The sequence below is a fragment of the Sturnira hondurensis genome, unplaced genomic scaffold (genome assembly GCF_014824575.4).
Source record: "Sturnira hondurensis isolate 20B ecotype Veracruz unplaced genomic scaffold, ASM1482457v3 Scaffold0004152, whole genome shotgun sequence".
NCBI lineage: Eukaryota > Metazoa > Chordata > Mammalia > Chiroptera > Phyllostomidae > Sturnira > Sturnira hondurensis.
Genome location: NW_028076783.1, coordinates 461,396 through 486,910, shown reverse-complemented (window position 1 = coordinate 486,910; position 25,515 = coordinate 461,396). Strand labels below are relative to the sequence as shown.

The following is a 25,515-nucleotide window of genomic DNA, read 5'->3' as shown; positions in this document are numbered from 1 at the left end:
CAGAGGTTTAATTCAGAGTCACCAATAACTGGACATGAGGTAAACAGTGAAAAGCTGGGATGCAAAGAAACTCTGGCATCCAGCAGAGGACGTGTTCTGTGAACTCTGTCCTTAGACTCGCCTGGCAGATCTGTGACAAAGGCTCCTGGCCCACTGAGGACCACCCGAATCAGTCTTTGGGAACGAAGCCCTGCATTTGTAACAATCATCCCAAGGACCTGGGGCAGAAACAAGACACCGTATTTTGTACTTGGAATCCTCAAGATTTAAACATGTTCCCAAGCAGAATGCTAACAGATGCGAAAAATGTGTCACATTTTACCTGTTCTGTTGGATCGCACTAAACTCTGCATGAGAGCGCGTGTCTTTCTGTGCTGAACTAATGGACTGTCTGATCAATTTGTGTATTCACTCCTTTCACTTGCTGTGGGGCACCACTCAGGAGGCTGGTCCTGCTCTGATGCGGACCTTGTTCATGGTCGATACGAGAGCAGTGAGACATGTCAGAGATATCCCGCACAACCCTTCTTACTCGAAAGCTGGTCAGCAGTTCTTCATTGGATATTGTTGAACAAATGAGAGAGTGAATGTGTTCAGGGGTCCTTTTTGTACCATAAAAAATTATTATGTTTCTTAGCAGTAAGTCAAACGATGATTTCCTGAATTATTCTTCATAATGAAGCAGAACAATGCATAACACCTTTAGTCCTTTCCAATATCTGTGCATTTTAAAATTTTTTAAAAATAATCAGCCAAAATAAACTGCTGCTTAGAAATTATAGAAAAGTATCCCAAGGTCAAAAAATGGAATTTTAAAAGCCATTATAACTGATATTTAAGACATTTGCTCCTCATCAGAGAAAATGATGAAAATTGACTTTTATAGTATAGAAATTAGATGGCTACAAAGTCTTTCAAAGGAAGTTCAGTAAAGAAAGGATAATACGAACATTGATATAAAAGCTTATATGTGTTTTATACATACACATAAACTCTCAAAAGCTTGTGGCTGGCATTACAATGAAGAAAATGACCTAAATATACCTAGAATGTTTTAACAAAATGTGATCTTAGAGATTTATGTAGTACAATCCCCCAATTTTATATGTGTGGAATAAGAAGCTTAGATACCACAAGAAGCTTGAGCCGAGCTTACACACCCAACTAATTAGCAACACTGCTAGCACGAATCCTCGGATTCCTGTTTTCCGATTTACCACTTTCTGTAGGACCACTTTGGGTGCCATAAATACATGTCAGTTCATGCAAGCAATTAAATAAGAACCAGAAGGCCGATGAATCCCTTTTAAATGTTTTTTAATTTAATTTTATTTTTTTTAAATTTATTTCAATTGTTGTTCAAGTACAGTTTTCTTTTACTCCCATCCCAGCACCGCCCCCACCCAGTGCTCCCCACCTCCCTCCCATTTCCACCCTCCTTAGTTATTGTCCAGGTGTCCTTTATACTTGCTCCTGTAAACCCTTCCCCTCTTCCCCTGAAGTTCCCTCCCCTCAAATACTATGTGATCTCACTTTTAACAGGAACCTAAACAACAAAACAAACAAGCAAGCAAAATATAACCAAAGACACTGAAATAGAAAACAGGCTAACAGTGACCAGAGTGGGGAGGGGAGGGAATTTCTTTATTTTTTTTAGAGATTTTTTTTTTTTATTTTTAGAGAGAGGAAAGGAAGGAGAAAGGGAGAGAGACATCACTGTGAGGTTGCTTCTCAAGCACCCGCTACTGGGGACCTGGCCTGCAACCCAGGCATGTGCCTTGACCAGGAATTGAGCTGGTGAACCTTTGGTTCACAGGCCAGCACTCAGTCTACTGAGCTACACCAGTCAAGGCTACATTTCTTGATGGTCTACCAAGTTGTAGCAGAAAGAAGATAGTGGCAAAAAAGCATTGGCCAATTATTTTACTGATTTAATTGTTTCGCCTCAACAGGAATTCAAATGTCTGAAAATGTAGTGCTGAGTTCCTGGAGGAAAAAAGCAGAGCACAGATTTAAACCCTGACTAAAGAAACATGTGGCCTATTAGCAAATAAGTGCGTGCATGTACTGCCATGTCTTTTGTGCTCCAATCTGCAGAGCAATTAGCAAGAGAGGAAATAACCTGAAGATAAGAGTATCTAAAATCACACCCGTCCAGGAGGGAGACATGCCCCTCACTGCAATAGCCTAACAGGTTGTAACCGTGACACCAGATCAGACCCAGTAAACAAGAGTAAGACAGGAAGCTGTCCCACCACCAGGCACGTAGGTAAGTGGTATTCAGGTTAAAAAGGAAATGCCAGCCGATGCAGCCGTAGTACAGCAAAATAGGACAGACAAAATACACAAAATAGCTTCTCCCCTCCAAAAAACAAGATGAAACAACCAGAGTTTCCACGTTAATTCAACACCATACGAAATGCAATCATTTACAGACTACTTAGAATTGTGCGAGGATGAGTTTAGAAGAGTTCTAACCACACAGCTCAGCCTTTTCAAAAGGGTTAAAAGAGTCTAACCATTTCCTCAGCCTTTATAATGCCAGTTCGTATCAATAATTCACTAAAGTTCATCTCAGATTATTTATGTGGCCCTCGTTAATCAACAATTATGCATTATGAACCCAGGGTTTGCTTCAGAAAAGCCTGGTGGGGTGAGGATTTCAGAAGTTGAGCATTTAATCATTTTTAAATTATTTTAAAATTTCTTAAATTTGCTCTGGCTGGTGTGGCTCAGTGGACTGACTACCAGCCTGCGAACCGAAGGGCTGCCAGTTTGATTCCCAGTCAGGGCACAGGCCTGGGTTGTGGGCCAGGTTGCCTGTTGGGGGGCATGCAAGAGGCAAACCAGACATCAATGTCTCCCTCCTCTCTTTCTCCCTCCCTTCCCCTCTCTCTAAAAATGAATAAGTAAAATCTTTTAAAAAGTGTTTTCTTAAATTTCCTCCTAATATATCTGCAAGTGGGATTAATTAATTAATGAACAAGTGCAACTGTGCAAAGACAAACCATGTACAAGTCTAAGTGCGTCTCTCTAGCGCACAGCTGAGTCCCTTGTCCACAAAGGGCATGCAACTAGATCGCAAAGTCCTTCCTGGGTCCTACTTACGGTAATCCTTTAAATAGCGGTCTTTCCTAAAATGTTTAAGGAAAGGTAAGAAAGAAGCCTAAAACAAACAAAATTTTAAAGAGTACATGGAGCCGAAATTTGCTGCCTCCTCTTTCTACTATCGCCTGTATGGGACGGGAGAATAATAGAGCGTTTAAAAGTGGAATTCTGAGTTCACACCCCACTGGAATATCCTGCCTTTGTAACCTTGAATAAATTATGTCACATCTCTCCCTCTACATTTATTGCCCTCTAGAATGGAGTTAATGATGAAACCTTCCTCAAAAATTTGTTTTCAGGATTAAACGTGTGATGCATGTAAAAGGCTGACTCTGTATTTGGTGGATACTAAACATCCATTAAGTACCAACTAGTATTATTACCATCAATAAGGTGGTAGCAGTTTTAACTCTATGCGGAAATCTGAGATCCTCTGTGCAGCACGTGATGAAACTTGATAAACAAGAAATTGGTGCTTATTAAATAAATTGCCGCTAAACTGATCCATAATCAGTGTTAATTACGTCCACACAAAAGCCTCGTTCTGCTGCTTTCTCAGTAACTAATACATGCCAAACTTCCTACTGTTCAGCATTGCCTCCCCCCAACCAGGGAAGAGGAAAGGTCACTTCGTTCTCTAGTTGGACATCAATGCCAGTTTCTAGGGCTTCGTGTACAGTAATGTTGCCAATTCCCTTCCATCCCTTACACTTTGACTAATCCTTTAATTTATAGCCATACTGAAACTCAGAACAACAACTTCAATGTAAGATTTATACCTTTAATTTCTTTCTCATGTAGCAATAGCAAAGCACATACACCTGATCATTCTTGACCCTAGGACTTAGGGCATCACCAAGTGCAACTAAAAATGTTTACAAGCACTCACAGTATAAACAAAGCTGCCTTGCTGTTCCCACCAAAATACAGTAAAGCCTATGAGGCAATTTGCAACAATATCAATTTTAAAGTGATTTAGGGATAGTAACTAAGTAACATCTTTTTGAGAACAAGTCCGAGGCGCCTGATAAAATGTGTTGTTCTTAATAGTAACAACGACAACAACAATAAATATTAAGAAGCATTTGCGGGGTGCCAGACATTCTTCCGGCCCTGGGAGGTGCCATTATTATCTCCATTTCAAAAAATGAGGACACTGAAGCACCACAAACTAACAGGCCGTCTGACCCCAGAGTCCAAGTTCTTATTCATTATATCACATAAGGATGCTGTGGCTTTCATGAACATTATACTCATCAAACACAGCATACCTATACTCTAGTAAAATGCTCCAAACATTAAGCCAAAACCTCTGCTTTGAATGCTTTTTTAATGTCTATAAAAAATTCGTACAAACAAAGAAATAGCACACGTTGCAAGTTAGAACAGAGTACACATAAAGAAACCAACCGATGATTCCTACCTCAAGTCTGTCTGTCCGCATTAATTTCTGTGCAGCCGCTGCAGCAGCGGCTGGCACAGGGACCCCAGGATTCCCTGTGACCAGCATCGGTGCAGTCGGCAGGATCTCTGCTGGAACCAGGCTTGGGGAAACGGGTCCCAGGTAAGGATTAAAGGCTGCTGACGCATTGGTGGCTAAGCTCGGTGCAACTGAAAACATTGGCTGAAAAGTAAACGGGAGAGTAAAATTTAATGCGAAGGTCTTGGTTGAAAGTTGGCACCCTACATTATTCTATCTGCCCACCCATCCACCCATCCATCCATCCCCAATCTTTCTTCCCTCTCTTCCTCCCTCTCTCCATTTAATTCTGCATTTATTTACTTTCACTCAGGGTATCGAAGTTTCTTATATAAGCACTGATCAAATCAATGTGGTTTTTTTCCCCCCTGAAATATAACAGGTAAACATACCATGAAATTTTCCACTGAAATTTTATAGCCTGGGGTCTATAATACTTGCAATTTCTTTATGAACAACAGATCAACTATTCAATGGGGAAAATCCCTGTGGTTACCCAATTTCTACCTTTGTCCCGATTTAACCCTAGAGACTTGTCTAAGAAATATATTTAATAATTGCTCTGTCAGACGTACTTGAAAGATCTGTTTACAGCTGTTAATAGGTTGCAAGCGTCCTATTACCTGGAATAAATAAAGCAGAGCTCTCACAGCTCACTGAGTCTCACAGTCGACGTAAACCGTGAGTAAATCTCATGGGATCAGGGAAAGGAGATGATGACACCGTGCCTTTCAGGCACACAGGGTACCAAGCATTTGGCATATTCACTTGTTGCAGGTTTTCTGGGGGGAATATAAATATTCCACCAGCCCATCACACCCTTGTGAGCTATTTAACAACCAACGCACCATACAGGGGAACCATTTGGAATTGTGAAGTCTGAAACAGAACGCTTCTAAGTGGTAGGAGATTATTCAAGGGAACACCTACAGCATTAGTAAAGAAAATGCACCGAGATCGGATTCCTGCCAGAAATGTTTTCCTGGACATATGAGGATGGTTTCTATTTGTTGATATAAAAATGGGCCTATCAGAAAATGTATCTGTTTTTGAGAGGTTAAATCATTTGCCTGAAATCTACCATAGTACTTTTCCAGTTTTAAAAGTATAATAATCTAGCACAACAATTTCTCATCTTATTGATGATATGTATTTTCAACTTCTTAAGTCAATGGTTTCAATGCTTAAAATTTAATGCTTTATGTAATAGTGTTTGTAGCCCAAACACAAAAACTAATGGACAAAATAGATCTGCTTTTGAAGGAAATTTGTAACAATTTATTTTCTTTTACCCTGTGGCAAGGAAAAGAATCATAAAAATTTTTGTAGAATAAAAGGCATATTAAAGTGTAGCTAATTCTTCCTTCTGATAGAAATAAGAAGTTAGATGATCCTGAATTTATACAGTATTCAAGAGAAATTTGGAGTAAGTGGTAACACAATTAAGATGTATATTACAAAAGTAAATCTTATAGCTCAAAAGAAACGTTAAAAAACTCACATTTCTTTTATCTAGTCCAGCCCTGACGTATCCCGTATCTGTAAGAGTAAAGCGGAATTCAGATGCTCCCTCTCCCTCGGGGCAGTGGTTCTCAACTACAGGTGATTTTGCCTCGCTGGTGATATTTGGCAAACCCTAAAGACATTTTTGGTTACCAGAGCTGGGGTTGGGGGCACCACTGCATTTAATGCATAGAGTGCAAGGGTGCTGCTAGGTGCCCCGCGACACACGGGGAGAGCCCCTCACAGCCGAGCTTTGTCCCCCTTCCAATGGCAACAGGGCCGAGGTGGGAAGTCCCTGTCCTAAAGAGGCGCTCTTCTCGCAGCCTCCCAAACTGTGTTTAGGACAAAGTCTCTGCAGCTCGCATACACAATCTTCCTAAGAAGACCATGAAAACAGAATATACACTATAGAATTTGATTTACTTGGGAGAAGAAACAATATACCATATTCCCTCTGATACTTTCAAGTTAAAATAACTATGCCTGCACATGTGTTGGTTTAAATGCCACAGTTAACTGCCCTGCCAGGTCGTTGGCTCTTGGTATGACGGAGAGGCCTCAAGTAAACCTCCCACCGCCAGGCCCATCCCCACTCAGAGCAGCTACGCGTCAACAACAAGAAACATTCTGAGTGTCCCAGACAGTCACAATCCATAACTGTCCGACAACGGTCACTTGAAGAGCAGCTGATTTTATGCTGCTTCGCTGTGTAACTGGCTGCCAAGGTGGCAACAAGACAAGGATCGACCTGCACAGTGGATGCATGTTGAACTTGGATTTCTACTCTGAAATATTCGCGTAAAACTTACCCTGTTTAAATGCTGTGAAATTTCAGCCAGGCTGGCAAATCTATTTTTTTTCTATTAGATAGTTAACAATTAGAGGAAATTTAGCATTGAAGGCTAAAACACTAGTTTAGAATATGGAGAACAGATACCAGGTAATACCATCATTCCTCTTTGTATTTGTTGCAATGAATTAACACGTATTTCCAGAGGGTGCATATTTAACATATACTTCAGAAAGGCACTGAGATGTTTATGTCACTACACAATCTACTAAAACTGTGCAGAATTAGAGGTCAAAGTTACCAACTTATTTAGAGGAAAGAAAAGCATTCAACTTTAAGAAAATAAGATCAGCAGCCAATAAAATTCAGCTTAGTTAGAGCTCACTGAATAAAATAAACATAATCCACAATGCATATAATACAGCAGTTGCATCTTACACAGAAAGGAATATTTTCATTAGATAAAAATATGGATCTTATTAACCAGCAACAATTTTCCCCTGGATTGTTTCTATAGAGTTTTCATGTGAATTGATTTCCTGACTTAATTCAGCAAAACAAATTCAGACCTGATGAATTTTAGGACATTCTCCTCAAGTAAAACCTGTGGCAGCTTTTCAAAATCTGAAACATCAACTATTCAGCAGCAAGCATTATCTCAAATTGTTCCCTCTCCAGATAAGTAGAGCTATTTGCTAAACAAGCAGGCAATCAATAATAATAGCTCTATGCTTTGAAACTTGATTCCCAAAAGCTGCTAAAAAAAGTACATTACTTTATTTCTTTTGAGTTTTTTGTAAATTTGTTACATCCCTTTTTCAGAGCACCTTGCTGGAGGTAGGTCACTGCTGGGCCCATCAGTGCCCTAACCAGATTAGTAAAGAACTTGAACTGCGGAACTGGCAATTCACCAATTCCAAAAACCACCCTGCGTGCAGAGGCTTCAGCAGAATCACGAGGACGGATGTTAACGCAACGGTGTTATCAGGCAGCATCCTATTTTCTCTGAAGTATCCACAGGATAATGTATAACTACATAATTGGTGCATTTGATACTAACTGCTTCCTTGTAATAATTATTAGGTATCATGGTTCCCGGAAGGCATACGGAAGGTTGGCTTATTATTGTCTTTTTACCATGAAGAGAGAAAAATAGCAAGTTTGCTAATGCTGGTACTTTTATGAGCTAATCATTTGTTTGTTTTAAATGAGACATCCTGATTCCGTTAAGGTAATCAGGCTTTCTTATAAATGAAAATGTTATTTAAATGCTAATTTAATTATAAAATGTTACACTATGACCCTAGTTAAGCGTGTGCAAACAGGATTATTAGCATAATCCCCTCTATTTATTGTGTGCCAGGCACTGTGCTAAGTGCTTTACCTATGTTTTTGCACTTAATCCTCATAACACTGGAGTATAAACTTCAGAGGACAAAGAAACACAAAAACTCCATTGCTTTTATTTTAAGAAGCGGGTGGGGGGAAACCTGTTTAGTACGCTCAAGTCCCAGACCTAGAGCAATGTCTGGCACACTCAATAAATATACTGTGAACGAGTGCCTGAGTGAGCAAGCAAATGAATGTGTGAATGAATTGCAGCCTGATGGGTGGGTACTATTAGTGCCATTCTGCAGATAAAGAAAGAGTCTCAGAGAGATCGTGGGCCTACAGTCACAAACGAGCGCATGGAAGGCCCAGGATATGGACACAGGCGTGTCTGATTCCAGAAGCTCTGAAAACAGTGGATCTCAGTGCTGGTGGCCCAGCAGAATCACCTGGAGAACTTCACATCCTGAACGTCCCGCTATACTCCCCACTTACCGGAATCTCTGGGAGAGTTCAGTGGTTAGCAGCACTTTTTGAGTGCTCCTGGACGATTCCATTTCCCTACACTGTGTGACCTTCTACTGCGATTTACAAACAAAAACAGGCTCAGTGTTCTGATTCTGTGTGAGGTCTCTAACGGACGTTGTGTTTGCTTCAGGCTTTCTTCTTTGAACCCGGTTTTCCTCCACATTCAAGGCTGCTCCTGCCAACCCAGTTTAGGTGAATTCCTAAACTTGCTTTGGGAATCAGGACACGCCCTACTGAAGTTTCTTTCCCCTCATCCACCCACACCTCCAACTATAAACAGGCTTTCCCTTCCCTCGGTTCTCCTACAATTCCTCATCACTCAAGTCTAGTGTCTATCACCCCACCACCATATGTGTGTCCTTGACCTCCTGCTCGCACCAGACCGCCAGCTCTCAGAAGGCGGGCTTGCATGGGTTTTCTTCATTTTGTTCGTCCTGCAACTGGCATCTATACAGGCCCTAAATGGACTTAAAAAAGGCAATGCAGGGTGTGCTGGGTTTCTCTACCACAGAACTAGCAGAGGCATTCAATAGTTTCAAGAACCAGGTGTTTAAACATTAAAAGAGAGATCTGATGTTACTTCCTCTTTTTACCTCCAAATTTAATCCATGTATCTAATATGCTTGTTAGAATTTAACTTGTTTTCTTTTCATTTTGCAATTTTTAATACTGAATTGTCTAACTTGTCATGTTACCATGCTGTAATATTGCAACTATCACAGGGGCCCTAATTAATTTCAAAATTCTATATGAAATAGTATTTGTTTTGCAATGTTGGCAAGTTTCAGTAAAATGGAAGGAGTACATACAATAAATAATAGAAAATGACTATCTGCTGGTATTACAGAATACAAATTTTAGGTCAGATTTGCCCAGATTTTATGTTCGTGTGTGTATTTGTCAAGGTCAAAGTTGTATGCAGTAAAAAACAAATATTTTTCAAAAATTTTGTAGCACAATTGAGATATGTAAAACCAGATTTCTGAGTACAACTAGATTTCTTATACAACCCTGTACACAAGCCTCTATAAACAGCCTCTCTAAACAATTATTCTGAATACAAATATAAAGCCAAAAGCTAATGAGAGTTATCAACAAGTTCACATTACAATACATTTTTTTTCTAAGAAGACAGTATTACCATCAAAGAAATACTGTTTTAAAGTCTTCGTAGACTGCCTTGCTGACTGGACCAGTCAAATGACCAACTGCCTTATTCTTAATTTCACTTTATCTTTCAGTCCAGTTTGACTGAACATTTAAATCCAGAAGACTCACTTCCTGCTCTCCAGGTAGAACAGTGCCAACAACCACGCCGGTCCCTGTGATTTGGGGCCCATTCTCAAGCTGCTCGAAGAAGCGCCGGCTCCTTGACTGAAAATGGGCAGTAAGAGGGCAGGTGGACGAAGCATGACTCAGGGGGGCTGACTGGGGAACATCCCACCACAAACACTTTGGGATGCAGTGGCCTTATCTCAACCTCTCATTGGATAAACTGGAAGGCAAAGCACTAAAAAATAACTTAGGACTCCTAGGTGTCCCTGGATGTGTGATAAAATGATGAGTTCAAAGCTTTCAAGATCCAACTGCCAACAAATCTTTGGAACACAAGGAGAGAGCAGACCTGAGATGACAGAAGCAGTGGAGACACTCCCAGGACTCTGGCCAAATCCAGTAACTCTGGATTCCTCTGTCCTTAGGCTACTTCAAATACATGAAATGCACAGGGAATTTGACATGAGTTAGGAAACTCAAGACAGTTAGGTAAGTATGTGCCTTAAGGACAGCTGCCATTGGAAACCATGGATGGCCGAGGCTAACCTTTGCGAGCACAGGGAAAAGGCAGACGCTAACTCTTGGAGGGCAATGACAAGAGCCTGAAACGAACAGAATTTCTGAAAGATATCTTTCTGGAATGGACCAAAGAAATATACCAATAATATACCAATGCCTCCAAGCTGGAAGCCACAAGATGCAATCTATCTTTGGTTAGTTTGTTTAGTAATTTCTTGTTAGATTACCTCTGCATCAGATGGTACATGTCAAAGTAAAAAAAATAAAGAAAGAAAGAATTTCAGTAACAGTTAAAGAATAAATCTAAAAGTTTTATTTTTTTAAATCTGGATAATTAAGTATTACAGGTCTTTCATTTATCTTCAAGTTACATAGCTAGTCAGCAGTAGGGCCCATAGTCATGTTCATCAAACTCTCTAAACCTCTGAGTCTTCATCTACAAATTTGGGATAATATTACCTGTGTTACAGGGCAGTCGTGAGTACTTATGGTACAAAAAGTACTGAGTTCAATAAATGCCTGTATAGTATTGTATTTGTCTCAACAATGTTAATTCCTCTTTCTGATTCTTGGCTTAGTGCATTTCATTACAATTCAATAAAGTCCATAAAAACAGGAAACTCTCCTATAAATCCCTGCATTCCCCAAGTCAGCCTGGTGTCATATTCCAAAGATTTTAGATTTATAGCCCAGGCTCTCAAAATTTATGAGAAAACGAGAACCCAAACCAAGTGACACAATAGCAATTTCCTGGTCCCCAAAGTACCCTCACATAGCCCCTGGCTGCCTGTGCTAACAGTCTCATGAAACGCATCCGCCTTTCCACGCCATTCTTCCTGCCGTCTCTGCAGCTGGGCTTGGGCGAAGGTTCCTGGGGAAGGTAAACCACCGTGATCCTCTGCCTGCTTTTCTCATGTTCAGGAAACTCCCTCATTCGCTCTTTCACTTTCTGGAACTTCTTATCTCTGCTACATGCCAGGATCAACACAGATACATGTGCATTGCATTAATCCTGGCTAACCCCTTGTTCTCTTTGTGTTCCTCCAGCTTCAGTGCGGGGGCCCAACTGGCTGCCCTTAGAAAAAAACGAAGATGTTTCACCTCAGTGACCACCAGCCCCATCACTGCTCAGACACTGCCCACACTCCAGATGCCCGGATCTGCTCACAGTATCATCTCCTTTGGTGGCGCCACTACCTGGGGCGGATCCCAGCTCATGCAGTATTTTTGAACACTGCCAAACGTACCCAGGGCCACCTTCTCCAGCAGCAACCCTTTTCTACATCGGTCACCTGGCTGCTTCTAGCCCCGTGATATTATTCCCTATTTGTGTGCCCTGCATTAAAGGTCCAGTAGGCAGCCGGTGATGAGCATCTTGTTTATTCCTGAATCTCCGTATCATTACCCTCATCCAAACAGAGCTGACTGCAGAGAGGGCCAGAAAGTTCCAGGTGAGGTTTCAAAGGTAAATTGCCCAGATCAAAAGCCTTCTCGATAGCTATGAAGCCCCCAAATGCTGTAAAACTGAATATTTAAAACGACTTCTACACTCATTACAAAATCGTCACTCTGCAGAGTATATTTTTAGAGTATGATCTCACAATGCCTCCAGCAAAAAGGCAATTCCAAATTCAAGTCTAGTCATATCAGGGAAAATGCACATAAAGCCTGGAAGTGCTCACAGCTAATGAAAATTAATGCTTTGTCTAAACTGAGAATTTTCCAACTAAAACACCAGAAAATGTGGTGATTTTTCTAATTGTTTCGGAAACCTGTGATTTAGTGATTTCCTAAACAAAGCATATTTGTTACTAGTATTTCAGAGCTAAAAGAGCATAGATGTTGCTACCAGTCTGTTCCGGGATTCGGCATGAGATGACCCTGGAAATGGCCTTGGGAGTAAAACTCAAGGACTATCTCAGTACAGAAACAGCCATGACGAATGCTGTTCTCTGCAGTCTGGGACTCGTGCTGATCTCAGAGGTGCTCTCGGTCACTGGGAGGTAGAGCGCGCTTTGAGTGTTTAAGTGGAAGAATGCATTTCACATCAAGGGCATATCTTGTATCAACTTAGGTAGCAGCTACCCCAAGGATTTATCCGATCTTTGTATATATGAGGGCCACGTGTAACAGAGGATTCTTGTCCAATATTTTACGCTAGAGAGAATGATTCTAACTAAACTTTTTTTTAATCAAATGGAACAGTTTATGCTATTCCAATGCAGATGTGTGAAAATCAGCAGAATATATGCATATATGGAATATTCATATATTCCATATATTCCATATATGGAACATATATAATGGAATATGAATATATATACACATATATATTCATACATCTATACATATATAACAGGTTAAAACGGACAAAGAATTAGAATAGTCTCTCACAATTGTATAGTTCTGATGACTGGTATCACTACCAATGTGCTATGAAAATCCCTCCCACCTCGAAATGCTATCCACCCCTCTTTCTTGCAATGACTGGTGCATGAAGTTCTGAGAGAGAACAACAGTTACACTGAGTTCAGGTGTTAAAATGTATTAGGAAAAAAATTAGCACACATGCTACATGACCCCCTAAGACTACATACAAGATAGTGACAAATTGCTGACAGATATATTTTTATCATTGCAGATTTCAACATACATTTAAATACAGAATTACCATTTCACAATTAATATCAGAATACCTTTTGCAACCTAAAATTCATATTAATCTCTTACACTTCTATAACCTAAAATTGATATTAATCTCTTACACTTCTATGAATAAATGTGAGTAGAGATTATTAAAAAGTCATNGCTACATGACCCCCTAAGACTACATACAAGGTAGTGACAAATTGCTGACAGATATATTTTTATCATTGCAGATTTCAACATACATTTAAATACAGAATTACCATTTCACAATTAATATCAGAATACCTTTTGCAACCTAAAATTGATATTAATCTCTTACACTTCTATGAATAAATGTGAGTAGAGATTATTAAAAAGTCATTTATCATATACACCCTCCAAAAGTCCAAGTAAATAAATAAATAAGCATATGTGCTTTGACTCAAAAGTTACTAACATACACTGCTCAGTGATCATTAAATTGCTACAACCACCTACAGCTTATAAAATTTAGGTCTTTTCTAAAAGCCCTTGGTGTTTCTGCCTCTCCTGATTATTTCTCCTTTTATTAGACCCCCAAGCCCACAACACTGACTCACTACTGCCATGGTTCTCTTGGTATTAGTAACAACAAAGTAATTCCAGTTTATATTTAAAAGAATAACAAAGTCTCCTTTTTAAGTAAAAGGAGGGAAGAAAGAAAAATGCATTTTTAGAAATAAAGGTGACATTGTGCAACTATTACTATTACCACTGAAGTAGCCTGAGAATGCACATGGACTAGACTGATGAGTATTGAGGACCCTTTTAAAAACAAAACAAACAAACAAAAAATGTACACTTGAAAGTCATAGGATTTAATTTCAAGAAAAATTTAGGGGGAGAAATTCTATAATGCAAATTTCCACACGATTTACTCTGAAGATGAATAAATTACAGAGTGAAAACTGTTTCAGGGTGGGACTCGTAATTTCGCAAGAAAGTGCTAGGCAACCAACGCTGTTCCCCGTGGCACCCGAACGAGGGCCACCATCACTGTAACACTGAAACGAAGCACTGAAGCTACACACTCAGTAAACAGGGACCACAAACAGGCTCACCACGGGTTGTAACGGGGCACCGGGCATCATAGCGTTGGCTAGTTGCATCTGCTGGGCCAGCATGGCCATGTTCTTCTGCTGAATCAAGTTATTGCGCCCATTTATCTCCAACTGGGTTTTTAAGTGTGGGGGCGGATGAAGGTATTTGCAGTTCTCCCTGGAGCAACGACCCTAAAAAACAAAAGCAGAAAATATCTTAAAAAAGAATAAAATAAGAAAATCTTAAAAAAAAATAATATAAACTTTACCACCTGAATCCACCATGGAATTTTTATACAATGTATTTATTGTCCATATCACTTTATAATGCATGTAAAATAAGTCATGGATTCACTCCAATGTGTTACAAAAATGAGGTAGTACATCACTGGGAAAGTTTCAAAGCTTAAAAAAGTTCTTTTATTTTAACATTAGCACTATTATATTAAGATCCAAGCTGAAAAATCTACAAATTGCCAGCATAATACTAAAACATAGAATACCAAATAAAGAATATTAGGCTTCTTCCATAATATCTTCTGGTAAAGTTTAATGAACCCAAAAGAATCGTAAAGTTTTACCATCTATTTTTACTTGTATTGAGTTCTAAAGAAATGTATCTAGAGGGCTCACCGCACATAGTAACACACCTTCACAAGTATCTCGTAACAAAATTTAAATTACTACTAAGCTTTAAAAGATATTTACAGATGAAAAGAAAATTCCCACATGCTCCCACTGTATACAGGGATTCATAAGTACAATGAAACATTGGTGAAAAAGAGGTAAAAGTAGTCTCCATTGCCCATACACCACAAATCAGAAATAAACACATTTACTCGCCAAAAAATTTACAACGTAAAGTACATTACTATAAAATAAGAAATGTGAATATACTTTCCTTTTGGGAGGATTCTTTTTATCAAAAAACACACATTAAAGTCTGTCATACGCAATAACACACACGGGACTGTACCTATATTATTTCAATATGCTGTCAAGTCATGCTGATAGAAACAGATCTCATCAATGACTACCTTCATCACTTCTTTTACCAATAACTCTAATTAGAACTGTTTGTGAGGGAAAAGGAAAGATTTAATTGAAGGCATCAACCACCTCCCTGAGCTTAAGAATCTATTTCTCATAGTTTGACCTTTTACTGCAAATTGACGCAGAAAATTGAGCTTATGTTTGTGATAAAATCCAAAGATTCTAATTTCAGTGATCAATTTCTAGCTTGTTTTGAATAAGGTTTTTAAACAATAAGCTTCTACATAGAGTGAATATCTTAGGACACTGCCTGGTACTTGACCAAGCTTTATGTAACAAAGCATTACTAACCACACAAGGCTTTAAATCAGGAGGGAACAGAGGACAGTAGCTGACAGCAAGGACCTTGCAGGCCTCAAGACCTGGCGTGCATCTAGCTCTCTCACTCTTCAGTGTATGAATCATATAAAACACAAGCTGCTCTTGGGCATTTTACCCATCTCCGAATAGCTCCATAACCTACATCCCAGGTTTATTGTGAAGATTAAAGAAGGTAATGGTAAGCCACACCCTTGCCACCGTCAGGGTGCCGCTCTCTGAGTGAGGTAAAGGTCTGGAACTGCTATTACCACCCACCACCACGTTCTGTATGGTCCCAGTACGTCCACCCAAAGAAAAACAACATTTTGGCATGCAGGTAACTATTGTTACTGACCTATTCACAAATGAAGTAAAATGTAGGTATCGATAACTTATTCCATGCAAAATCACCATGCTTGCTATCTGTTGAGATTGTGAACATGTCATTAGCTTAAAAGCATCCAGATGCAAAGCACCTATTACACAAACAGCACTTAGAGTCACAGGGAACGACAGGCCGATGTAAATAAGCTCAGGGGCGATAGTCTGATTTCAAGGTCATTCAGTTGAAGCCTCCCAGAGAAAGCCTGCTTTTTCCATAAAAGAACAATCTGACCCTAAGAGAAATGTTTGTTCTCAATATCTCCACATCATATTTCTTACTAAGACTGGACTTAAGTGCAGATTAGCAGGGTTATGTTCACCCTGAGGATTCAGTGACTGTCATTTGCTCGGCTCGGTTTCCATAGTTCCATAAACAGCACAGAGGTAGCCCTAGTCGGGAACCAGGCCCTGCCAACACTAACAGCAGCTTTCCTAGGGACTTTATTCAAGTGCCTCTCTTAACACAAACCACCTGGCCCCCCCTCCCACGAACACAGCCCAGACTGAAACAATGAAGGACAGAAATCGTATTTGTCCCCCACACGTCCTCTGTCAATGCACCTCAAAATTTTGAATAGAAACTCAGACCTTTGGTTTTCTTCTTGTATTTGCTACCCCTAGTCAGGAATAAATGCCATTCTACTACATTTCTTACATGTTATCCTTCTATGCTCAGCCTGACCTGGTTGCACTGGAGCCTCGCTTTGGAAAAGCTATGCCTCTAAGAATCAACTGAGTGTACTCTCGAAAAAGTATCCAGACTACAAAGCCCGTCCCACAGAGTTTGTGGCAACAGATCTCGGGGCCCAGGTTACTCTGATAGAGCATAAAACACTACACAACAAACTCTGTAAAGCCACATGAAATGTTCATTGCCACACGTGGAAAAAATAAGAGTGGCCTGGGCAATTAATATTAGATAAACTTAGTTTCTTGGGAAATTCAAAACTTGTTCAACGGGTACTGTGCTGCTGAATAATTGTGACTTGACAAATAGAAAGGTCAAGAATAACTTAGAATAAACATCCTTTTCTAGAAGATTGCCTGAAGCCCCAGGGAAAACCACAGGCAGCCTACCGTCCGGTGAGATTTAAGGTAAATACGAAGTTGGTCCCTCTCCGGGCTTTTCTGCCGGAGGTTGCAGCACCCACTGCTCAATAACCATGTGCAGAATGAATGAATGAGCAGTTCTCACAATATAATTAAAGATGAACTCTATTCTGGAGACAATAAAGATAGTAGGAGAAAAAAAAAAGCTGAATTGAATACCAAACTTTGGTTTTGAGTTGTACTAACCAATGGGTACATTCATTCAGAGGCCATGATAAAGGAAAAAGGTGACAGGTTTGCAAGCTTCACCAGGGAAAAAAGCAGATGTGTGTTGAGACTGGCATCCTAAAAATCTATACAGTGATATATTCTAAAAATCTAAAGCCAGAAATTTGAACAGTACCTAGCATTTACTTATGCATATTTTTGTACAGAAGCTTACTCTAAATCATCCAGAGATTTCACCTCAAGATATATTAAACTGGGTTGTTAGGATTAATGCAAAAATATAAATATAAAGAAGCTATGATTCAGTTTTGATGGCTACGTATAGTTCCAACCTGTGCCGTTGAATTGTACATTTCATCAAATGTAGCTTGGCTCCAATGGCAGCTTTGAAACCTACTTGCTGCATGACCCTGTGGAAGTTACTTAAATTCTGTGAGTGGCCAGACCTTCTCTGTAGAATAGTAACAACATCATTGATCTCATTCGTGATGTATGAGGATTGAGCAAGATAGTGAGTCAAGATCATATGTGGCTCCTGGCATAACAGGCTACCCATAAATATCATTTTTCTCACTTTCCTTAGGTTCTCATCCAAATAATAAGCAGCAGCTGCCTAATTTAGCACCATTACTTATTCAATGTGCTAAATATCAACACAAGCAGCAAAACACAGAGACAATGCATGTCAATCATCAGCAATATAACATAAGTGCCAGTGGTCCTTAACCATCCTTCTGTGCTTGCCACACACACTGGGGGAAAAGGCCACTCTAACAGCGTTAGGTTTCTGTGCTTTGTTTTCGTTGAGTGCACTGAAGACTATTCAGTGAGCTGCACAGATGACTAGCAGGCCACTGGGAAGAACCACAAGTACCTAGACTCCATTCAAGAAGGCTTGTTATAGGTTAACTCCACACAGATTCCAAAGACAGCACTGTAACGCATGAACCATATATTTTAAGGGAATGGAGGAGGTTCAATAATATTGATCCAGACTGAGTCCATTTTTCTCTAATAAGTTTTCTGCATCTATAAGTTAGAAATAACCTGGGCAAAAAAGTCAACATTTTCCACTTGTAGTCTTAAAAGCTTATATATGGCCTGTATCGGTCACTTGAAAGACCAATCGAGCAAGTCCCCAATTGCTAAAGTTACAAACTACCCAACTGTGAATTTCAGATTTTTTTCATTAGCCTTTGAAAGTGGCAGGAAGTTTGTGATTCTAACAAGGGAAGATGTAGCTTGAGATGAACTGTTTGAGCTTAAAAATAAATGCCCTGTTAGTTCTCAAACATTATAGTTTAATAAAGTACACTTCCTTATATACAGTACATATGTAAAGATGATGTGTATGAGATATATATATAATGAAATAAAAATTGTAGAATAAACATAAAACTGAATGAAATGAAAAATGGCAATTTAGAGATATGAAAAAGAACCCTATTTCTTAGCTATTTTAATATTTAATTAACAAGTTAACAATAAAAAATAAAACATCTTACTTAGAAGTTGGCCAAACTTAATAAAACAAAAAAGTTATAATTCTATTTTAAAACTGGAAAGGCTAATTTTCCATTTTTAATTATACTTCCTCCATCTAAAATAAAAGGAATATTGTGATGTATGAGGTCAGAGTATAAGAAGACATCCTATTAAGTTGCCAACGGTAACTATGTGGTAGGATTACATTGCAATAATTACTGAGTCATATTTGGATAGACTCTGGAAATAAAAGGGCAATGAAAAAATTGCAGGGGTCCAAGCTTATACTCATATAGGACTTTTCCAACTTTCCCTGGAAATGCTGGTTTTCTGGTAGGACCGTTCAAACTGCAACCATTTATTTCAACAGTTAAAACAAAACCCAGCGTTTTCAGGAGGGCAGGGGGCTATGCAGGGGTTTGAAACACTGCAGATGTGCACTGCTCAGATACGGGCCAAAAGCTCTGGCAAAGGAATCTGGTAGCTTCCTACTGCAAATTCTCACTTTTTTTTTCAGTTAAGATGATGCAAATATCTCAGAAAAAGCTTGTCAAAGTGTGTGTGTGTGGGGGGGGGGCAGCAAAAAACACTGCCAGTCAAGCAGTATTGTTTTCTACACTTCCCCAAATGGTTTTTTATGATTCTGCCATCAATTCCTGCATCAATTCCAGTATAAGGTGAATACATCTCTGTAAATGATATTTATTTTAAAATCGCAAGTACCTAGTGATTGGAAATTAATGAGTTTTAAGGGTAATTAATTCTAAGAAAAAATGCACCTTATGCATCCGCAAACATGCACACATACACACTTGGTGTTCTGTTTTCATTTAGATGAACATAAGTTTGGTTAACTCTAGGAACTGCAGTTTATTGGCTTTTGCAAATCTTGAAAATAAATGAATTGCTTCTAACAGTATATAGTACCTCTTAAATGTGTTATTTCCTTACAATCCCATTTCCATTAAGGCTTGTGCCAGCTTACAAGACCACATGCATCCCAAAAAGAAGTTCAAGGTTTTTCATTAACCTTTCGAGCCAGTAAGTCTTGGTTACAAGGGCTGCTTTGTGCATTGTAAGATGTTTAGCAGCACCCCTGGCCTACGAGACACAGGTAGCACCCCTGGCCTCCGTTATAACAATTCAGATTGTCTCCAGATACTGCCCAATGTCCCTGGGGACAAGGCAAACTCATCTCCAGGTGAGAGTCCGCCACTGCTTTATAACTAACGGAATTTAATGGGTGCGCGTTAGGCTGCTAGAGGTGCCCTAACAAAATACCACAGGCTGGGTGCTTCAAACATAAATGACTTTTCTCACAGTTCTGGAAGCTGGAAGTCCAAGGTTAAGGTTCTGGCTGATTTGGTTTCTGTAAGACTCTCTTCCTGCCTTGCAGACAGCCAGCTTCTGGCTATTTCCTCACAGGGTCTTTCCATGTGCGTGCCCAGGAAGAGTGGGCAAGAAGGGCACTAATCCTATCAGATCAGGGCCCCACACTCCTGACTTTAACCTTAATTACTTCCTTCCAGCCCTATCTCCACACATAGCCACACTGATGATAGGGCTTCAACACAGGAATTTTAGGACACTAATGTTCAATCCATAAAAGGGGCATACATAAATAAAAAATGCTAACCCTAAATTATTTGTGAATGGCTGTCAATACTTTCACACTCACATTTAAATACTAAGATCTTTTACTCTGGGAATTTCCTCAAACATCAGATAATAGAGTCACACTATACAACTTGACTCAGAAGGAGTGGTGGCTGGCAACTTATTTGCTGTAATTTTGCCAAATTCTAATAGCTGCAGCTTCTAAAATCTCTCTAGGTATGAGCACGTGAGTGTCAATGTTGGATCATCTTTCTTTTATTTAAAATAAAAACAAATGGAGACTGTAGTATATCAGAGAGTATTTAATTAAATTCCAAAATCTCATCATTAGCTCCATCCACTTCTTAACTAAAATACTGAAGATGCTGACCATTTTTTAAGGGCAAGCAACATTTTCCTCCCTTTACTTCCCTATAGAAACTTTTTTCAGGATTAAAGAAAAAGAAGTCAGTCATACACACCCTCCTTTGAGAGAGAAGTTACTGAGAAATTGAAGTAGCCAGACAACTCAGAGAAATATTCAAAGATTTCTATCATTTGGTAGAAATTGCTAAGGAGTCAAAGCAGACATTCTTCCCCCTTAGGAAGTCTCTGTGGTGATCCCTCTGATTTGACATTATTGCTTGTTCTGTTTTGTTTTACAAATAGTACACAATACAATATCATAAAAATATGGAGTATACATCCTGTTAATAAATCAATGCTATATATTTACTACATTTAAATAACATGGTATACTATATTGCACTGACATATTAACATTAATTTTCCTATTCAATTTTTCTCAACTATTAAGACCTTTTAACTCAGATACATGGGAATTTTTTCCTTTTGAATAATTTTCTATGTTTAACATCACGGCACTCTTGTGCTTACTTTAGAGTTTTCTCATTTGGGAAGGCTAGAAAATCTTTAAGATCATCTTTAAATCGAATACTACTTCTGTTTTAATTCCCTTATTGGACTTCCCAGTGACAGGCAGAACAAATGCTTGACATCCCTACAGAACGTAAAGAAAAGAGCTACCTGCTTTTATCTCACTGGGCAATTACTATACAGTCTTCTAACCTTAACATGAAGAAATTTAACAACATGAATCAATATTTAAAACTTAAATTTCTAGGTGCAAATTGCTATTTCCTCAACCAACACAACACTGGAAAGCTGAAGCTCAGTTCGACACAAGACCTGGGGGGATTTTCTCCTACCGGTGAGAAAAAAGAAGAAATTTATGAATGTGTTTTCATTGAAACAGTCCTAATTTCTTTCAATTACTTATGACAGACATAAAATGTGTTCTCCACTGAAACACAATAAATGGCAAATTTAGGGTTTTTTCCTTTCCTGATCCCAGAAAAAGTTCATATTCACACATACACTGTGGAGTAACAATTACTGTGAGGGCCCATAGAAGAAAGAAAGGAAAATACCAACACACATTCACATACACACAAACTATTAGGTTGAAATTTGTGGTTTTTACTCTGGCCTTTAGGAATGTAAAACAAACAAACAAACAAACAAACAAAAAAGAACAGATTGTTTCATGGGCCTTAAACATTTTCTCAGTGATGTCCAATTTGATCTCTAGCAAGGGATTTTAGGTTCAGCTTTGCTACTTGTTTAAAAAGTCCTCTCTAGTAATCAGTGGGTGTTCTAGGCACCATTTTAAAGAACATTTTCCTAAGTCTGATGAGGAAGATTCTTGAACATTAAAGCCAATAGTGACATTTACAGCAACCCCAAATAAACTCAATGCTGACGCAATACCGACATGCTCGAACTCAAACATCAGGATACTATGACTTTTTTCCCGGAGAACTTAGAAGCTTTCGTTGCACAACTCCCATAAATCACCTTGAAAATGGCAAAACTGAAACTCTACACATCTAGATAAGTGTTATGTAATGCACGAGAGTCGGGTTAGCTGCTGCTGAGGAGGTGGAAAAGGAGAAAAAGGCAACAAGTCACACACACACTCTGGTTACAGAAATACCACCCCTTTCTTCAGCAGCTTTGGTCTGCGGCAGATTCGATATACACACAACTGTGACAGCAACGGTTCTAGCAGCATACAGTTTTAGCCGGTAGTCATCCGAAGAAACCTTAGCCTCCTCAGAGAGGGCCCACAGAATCATATATTTAGAGCTGCTGGAAGAAGAAACGGTCTCACTTTTTCCTTCTGCCCATGGCCTGCTGCACTGCCACAGAAGCCCACGAAAGGGCGGAGCCGTCTCCAGTGTGCAATGAAGTGTTTAACTGGCACCTACTGCTCACCCCTCCCCCTCATTCCACAGTCTTCTGGGCTCCAAAGATGGGTCTGGCCAGCATCCCTGAGCCAAAGCAGAGTCTCCATGACCTTGTGAAAGCCCAGTGACATTTGGTAGGTGCCAGCGTCATTAAACAGTCCAAGATTTGTTGGCTGCTTTTTTATAGCGTCATAAAATTGGAAATGCTAGATCACTATGTTTCTTTTCTTTTTCTTTTTTCAATTGCTTCATTTTTTTTTCTTTTGGTACAGCAACTGTCAGACTTCAAAACTGTTTGTAGCAGAAACACTTCTGAAGTTTTATGGCATTCAAATCCGACACTTTTCAGTCTTGGCTAATAATGAAAAGCCTAAGGTTTACATAATAAAATTCAGTGCTCTATTTGTGGCGCATACCTTTGAATTGAGAAACACAAAATGTTTTACAAACTGTACCCAATTCATCATTGCACCATTATTAGGTAGATTATAGTGTGACTGTCTCTATTATATTTCTAGAGCTTTCCTGAGACTAAAAAAAAAAAAAGAGGTAAACTTTGTAAGTTAAATGCACAGAATTTTTCCCTTAAGAATTTCTTGCAAGATTTGTTTAATCAATGCTTCACAGCCCTACTCCAGCCCCTAGTGCACTGACAAGGGAAATGCTCTCCAGGGCTCAACGCCCCTTCGGCATGTGTGGGGGGTCCTTGCCCGTGGGCAGACTAACCACAGGGCTGAGGCTGTCCACTGCATGCCAGAGGCAGGCATTCACACTGATGGCCATTCAGTCAGTGGTCAGCGTTTTCCTAATCACTGCTCACACTAAAAGCAGAATCGGTCCTAACCAGTGGATGCTTCAACTCCCTTTGAGTTCTGCAAATAAAAAGATGTTTCCCAGGATAAGCACCTAATTTTGGATAAGACTGATCTCCATAGTATTTCCAAGATGTAGTGGGAAAAAATACATTCTCTTATACATTTCATTTCATCTGTCGTTCTTTTATTTTTCCCTCAGCAGCACCAGCGTTATAGGATCAACTAATCTTGTCTCCTGAAAATAATAATAATAATTTGAACTCCAAACAAGTTAAAATTCTGCTTCACATTATCCACTGGAACAAGAGCCTGAGTGAGACAAGAGGTTTCTTGGATTATCTGTGGATTCCACCAGTCTGGCCTCTGGAATTTGAATATAGTACAAATATACACATATCTGGTGTTTTATACAGAAAAATATATAAAATGAAAAATACAAAGTTAGTAATATGAAGAGAATGGTAGGTTTTAAGGGGCAATTATTTTATTTAACAATATGAAGGGAACAAGAAAATCAAAAGGTTGAAACACTTGGGTGAAGTCAGCTGATGCATTTGCACCTGCTAATCAGGGGTGTCAAGTTCATTTTCGCCGGGGGCCACATCAGACTCTTGGTGGTCTTTAAAGGGCTGAATGTAACTTTAGGACTGTATAATTGTAACTACTCCTTAACTAGAGGCAAGGAGCTCTGCACTGCTGCCGGGTAGAAGCAAGATGCTGGGCCAGACAAACAAGGTGGAGGCCCAGATTCAGGCTGCAGGCCTTGTGTTTGCTATCCTACAGATCCCTATAAATATAGGAAGAGACACCCTATGTTTAGGGACCTAGAAGGATAATACAGTATTAGTTATGATACATTTATAGTATTATGAAATATTTCAAGTTCACTGAAACACTCAGTATTTCCCATTGTAAATCTTCCATCAAAGTCTACTAGATGGGGTCGTTGTTATTATGTATCTGATTACAGTGTTTAAATAATTTTCTAAACTATAACAGATGTCCAAAATGTGGCTGTCCGTTCTGTATAGAAATCATTGCATTATACTGCTCTCTGGTCTTAGAAAGAACACTGCTTTTGCCAAAAATCAATTCTTTTCCCTAATTTTCCATTCAGACTCCTCCGTAAACCTTTTGGAGTCCTAACTGAAAACAAATGTTGCTGCTTTCTGACCTCACAGATCCTGCCTCCAGTTGGCCATAAAGTGCTACTGCTTCCCACAAACAATGAGGACGGAGCACGAAGAAAAGGCGAGGTGACAAAGGTCCTCACCACCGCTGACCACCGTCTCCTTCAGACAGACCAACTTTGTACTTGAACACAATGTGCTCAATGACACTGGCTCTGTCCCTGTGGGGAAAGCGCTCCTCTGCCCGCGCCCCCACCTGGCCACCAGCCCCATGACAATTTGCTAAAATTGTGCACAGCCATCAGCTCTGCCTCAGACTTCAGGCTGCAGGAAGGAGAAAGACAATTGGCTCCTGAGTCCAGAGCACATCTATGGGATGCTGACTGCAGCAGCAGAGGCAGGAAGGGGTGGGGGGGGGGGGAATCTGATGTCGAAACCCAGTNGCTCAATGACACTGGCTCTGTCCCTGTGGGGAAAGCGCTCCTCTGCCCGCGCCCCCACCTGGCCACCAGCCCCATGACAATTTGCTAAAATTGTGCACAGCCATCAGCTCTGCCTCAGACTTCAGGCTGCAGGGAGGAGAAAGACAATTGGCTCCTGAGTCCAGAGCACATCTATGGGATGCTGACTGCAGCAGCAGAGGCAGGAAGGGGGTGGGGGGGGGTGGGGAAATCTGATGTCGAAACCCAGTATCACAACACAGGTTATCTGAGCCCGTCTCCTCCTCTGCACCCACCCCCTCCCCCAGAGACTTCCAATGGCTTCCTAACACAGCTCCGAAAACATCAAGGAGTGACATGCAAACAAAAGTTACTTGAAACTCGTCACTGGGACTAAAAGAGGAAAGTCTCAGAATGTTTAGGAGGAATTCATATGCTTCTAAAAAGCATATGAGTGGCTTCTTAGGAAAACGATCCATATTAACAATAAACAAACACATAAATAAAAATAGATGCCTGTAAGCT

General features: G+C 39.8%; 1 protein-coding gene across 14 annotated transcripts in view; it reads right to left on the bottom strand.

Annotated features, from left to right (window-relative positions):
• Window positions 1-25,515, bottom strand: part of MBNL1 (muscleblind like splicing regulator 1) — a 193,543-nt gene that overhangs the window by 26,523 nt on the left and 141,505 nt on the right. For all 14 annotated transcript variants that reach the window (XM_037044790.1, XM_037044802.1, XM_037044789.1 and 11 more), the window contains 2 exons: window positions 14,261-14,431; window positions 4,532-4,732 (listed from right to left, as the gene is read on the bottom strand). In XM_037044790.1, coding sequence (XP_036900685.1) covers window positions 4,532-4,732; window positions 14,261-14,431 — 372 coding nt within the window. The remainder of the gene's footprint in view (window positions 1-4,531; window positions 4,733-14,260; window positions 14,432-25,515) is intronic.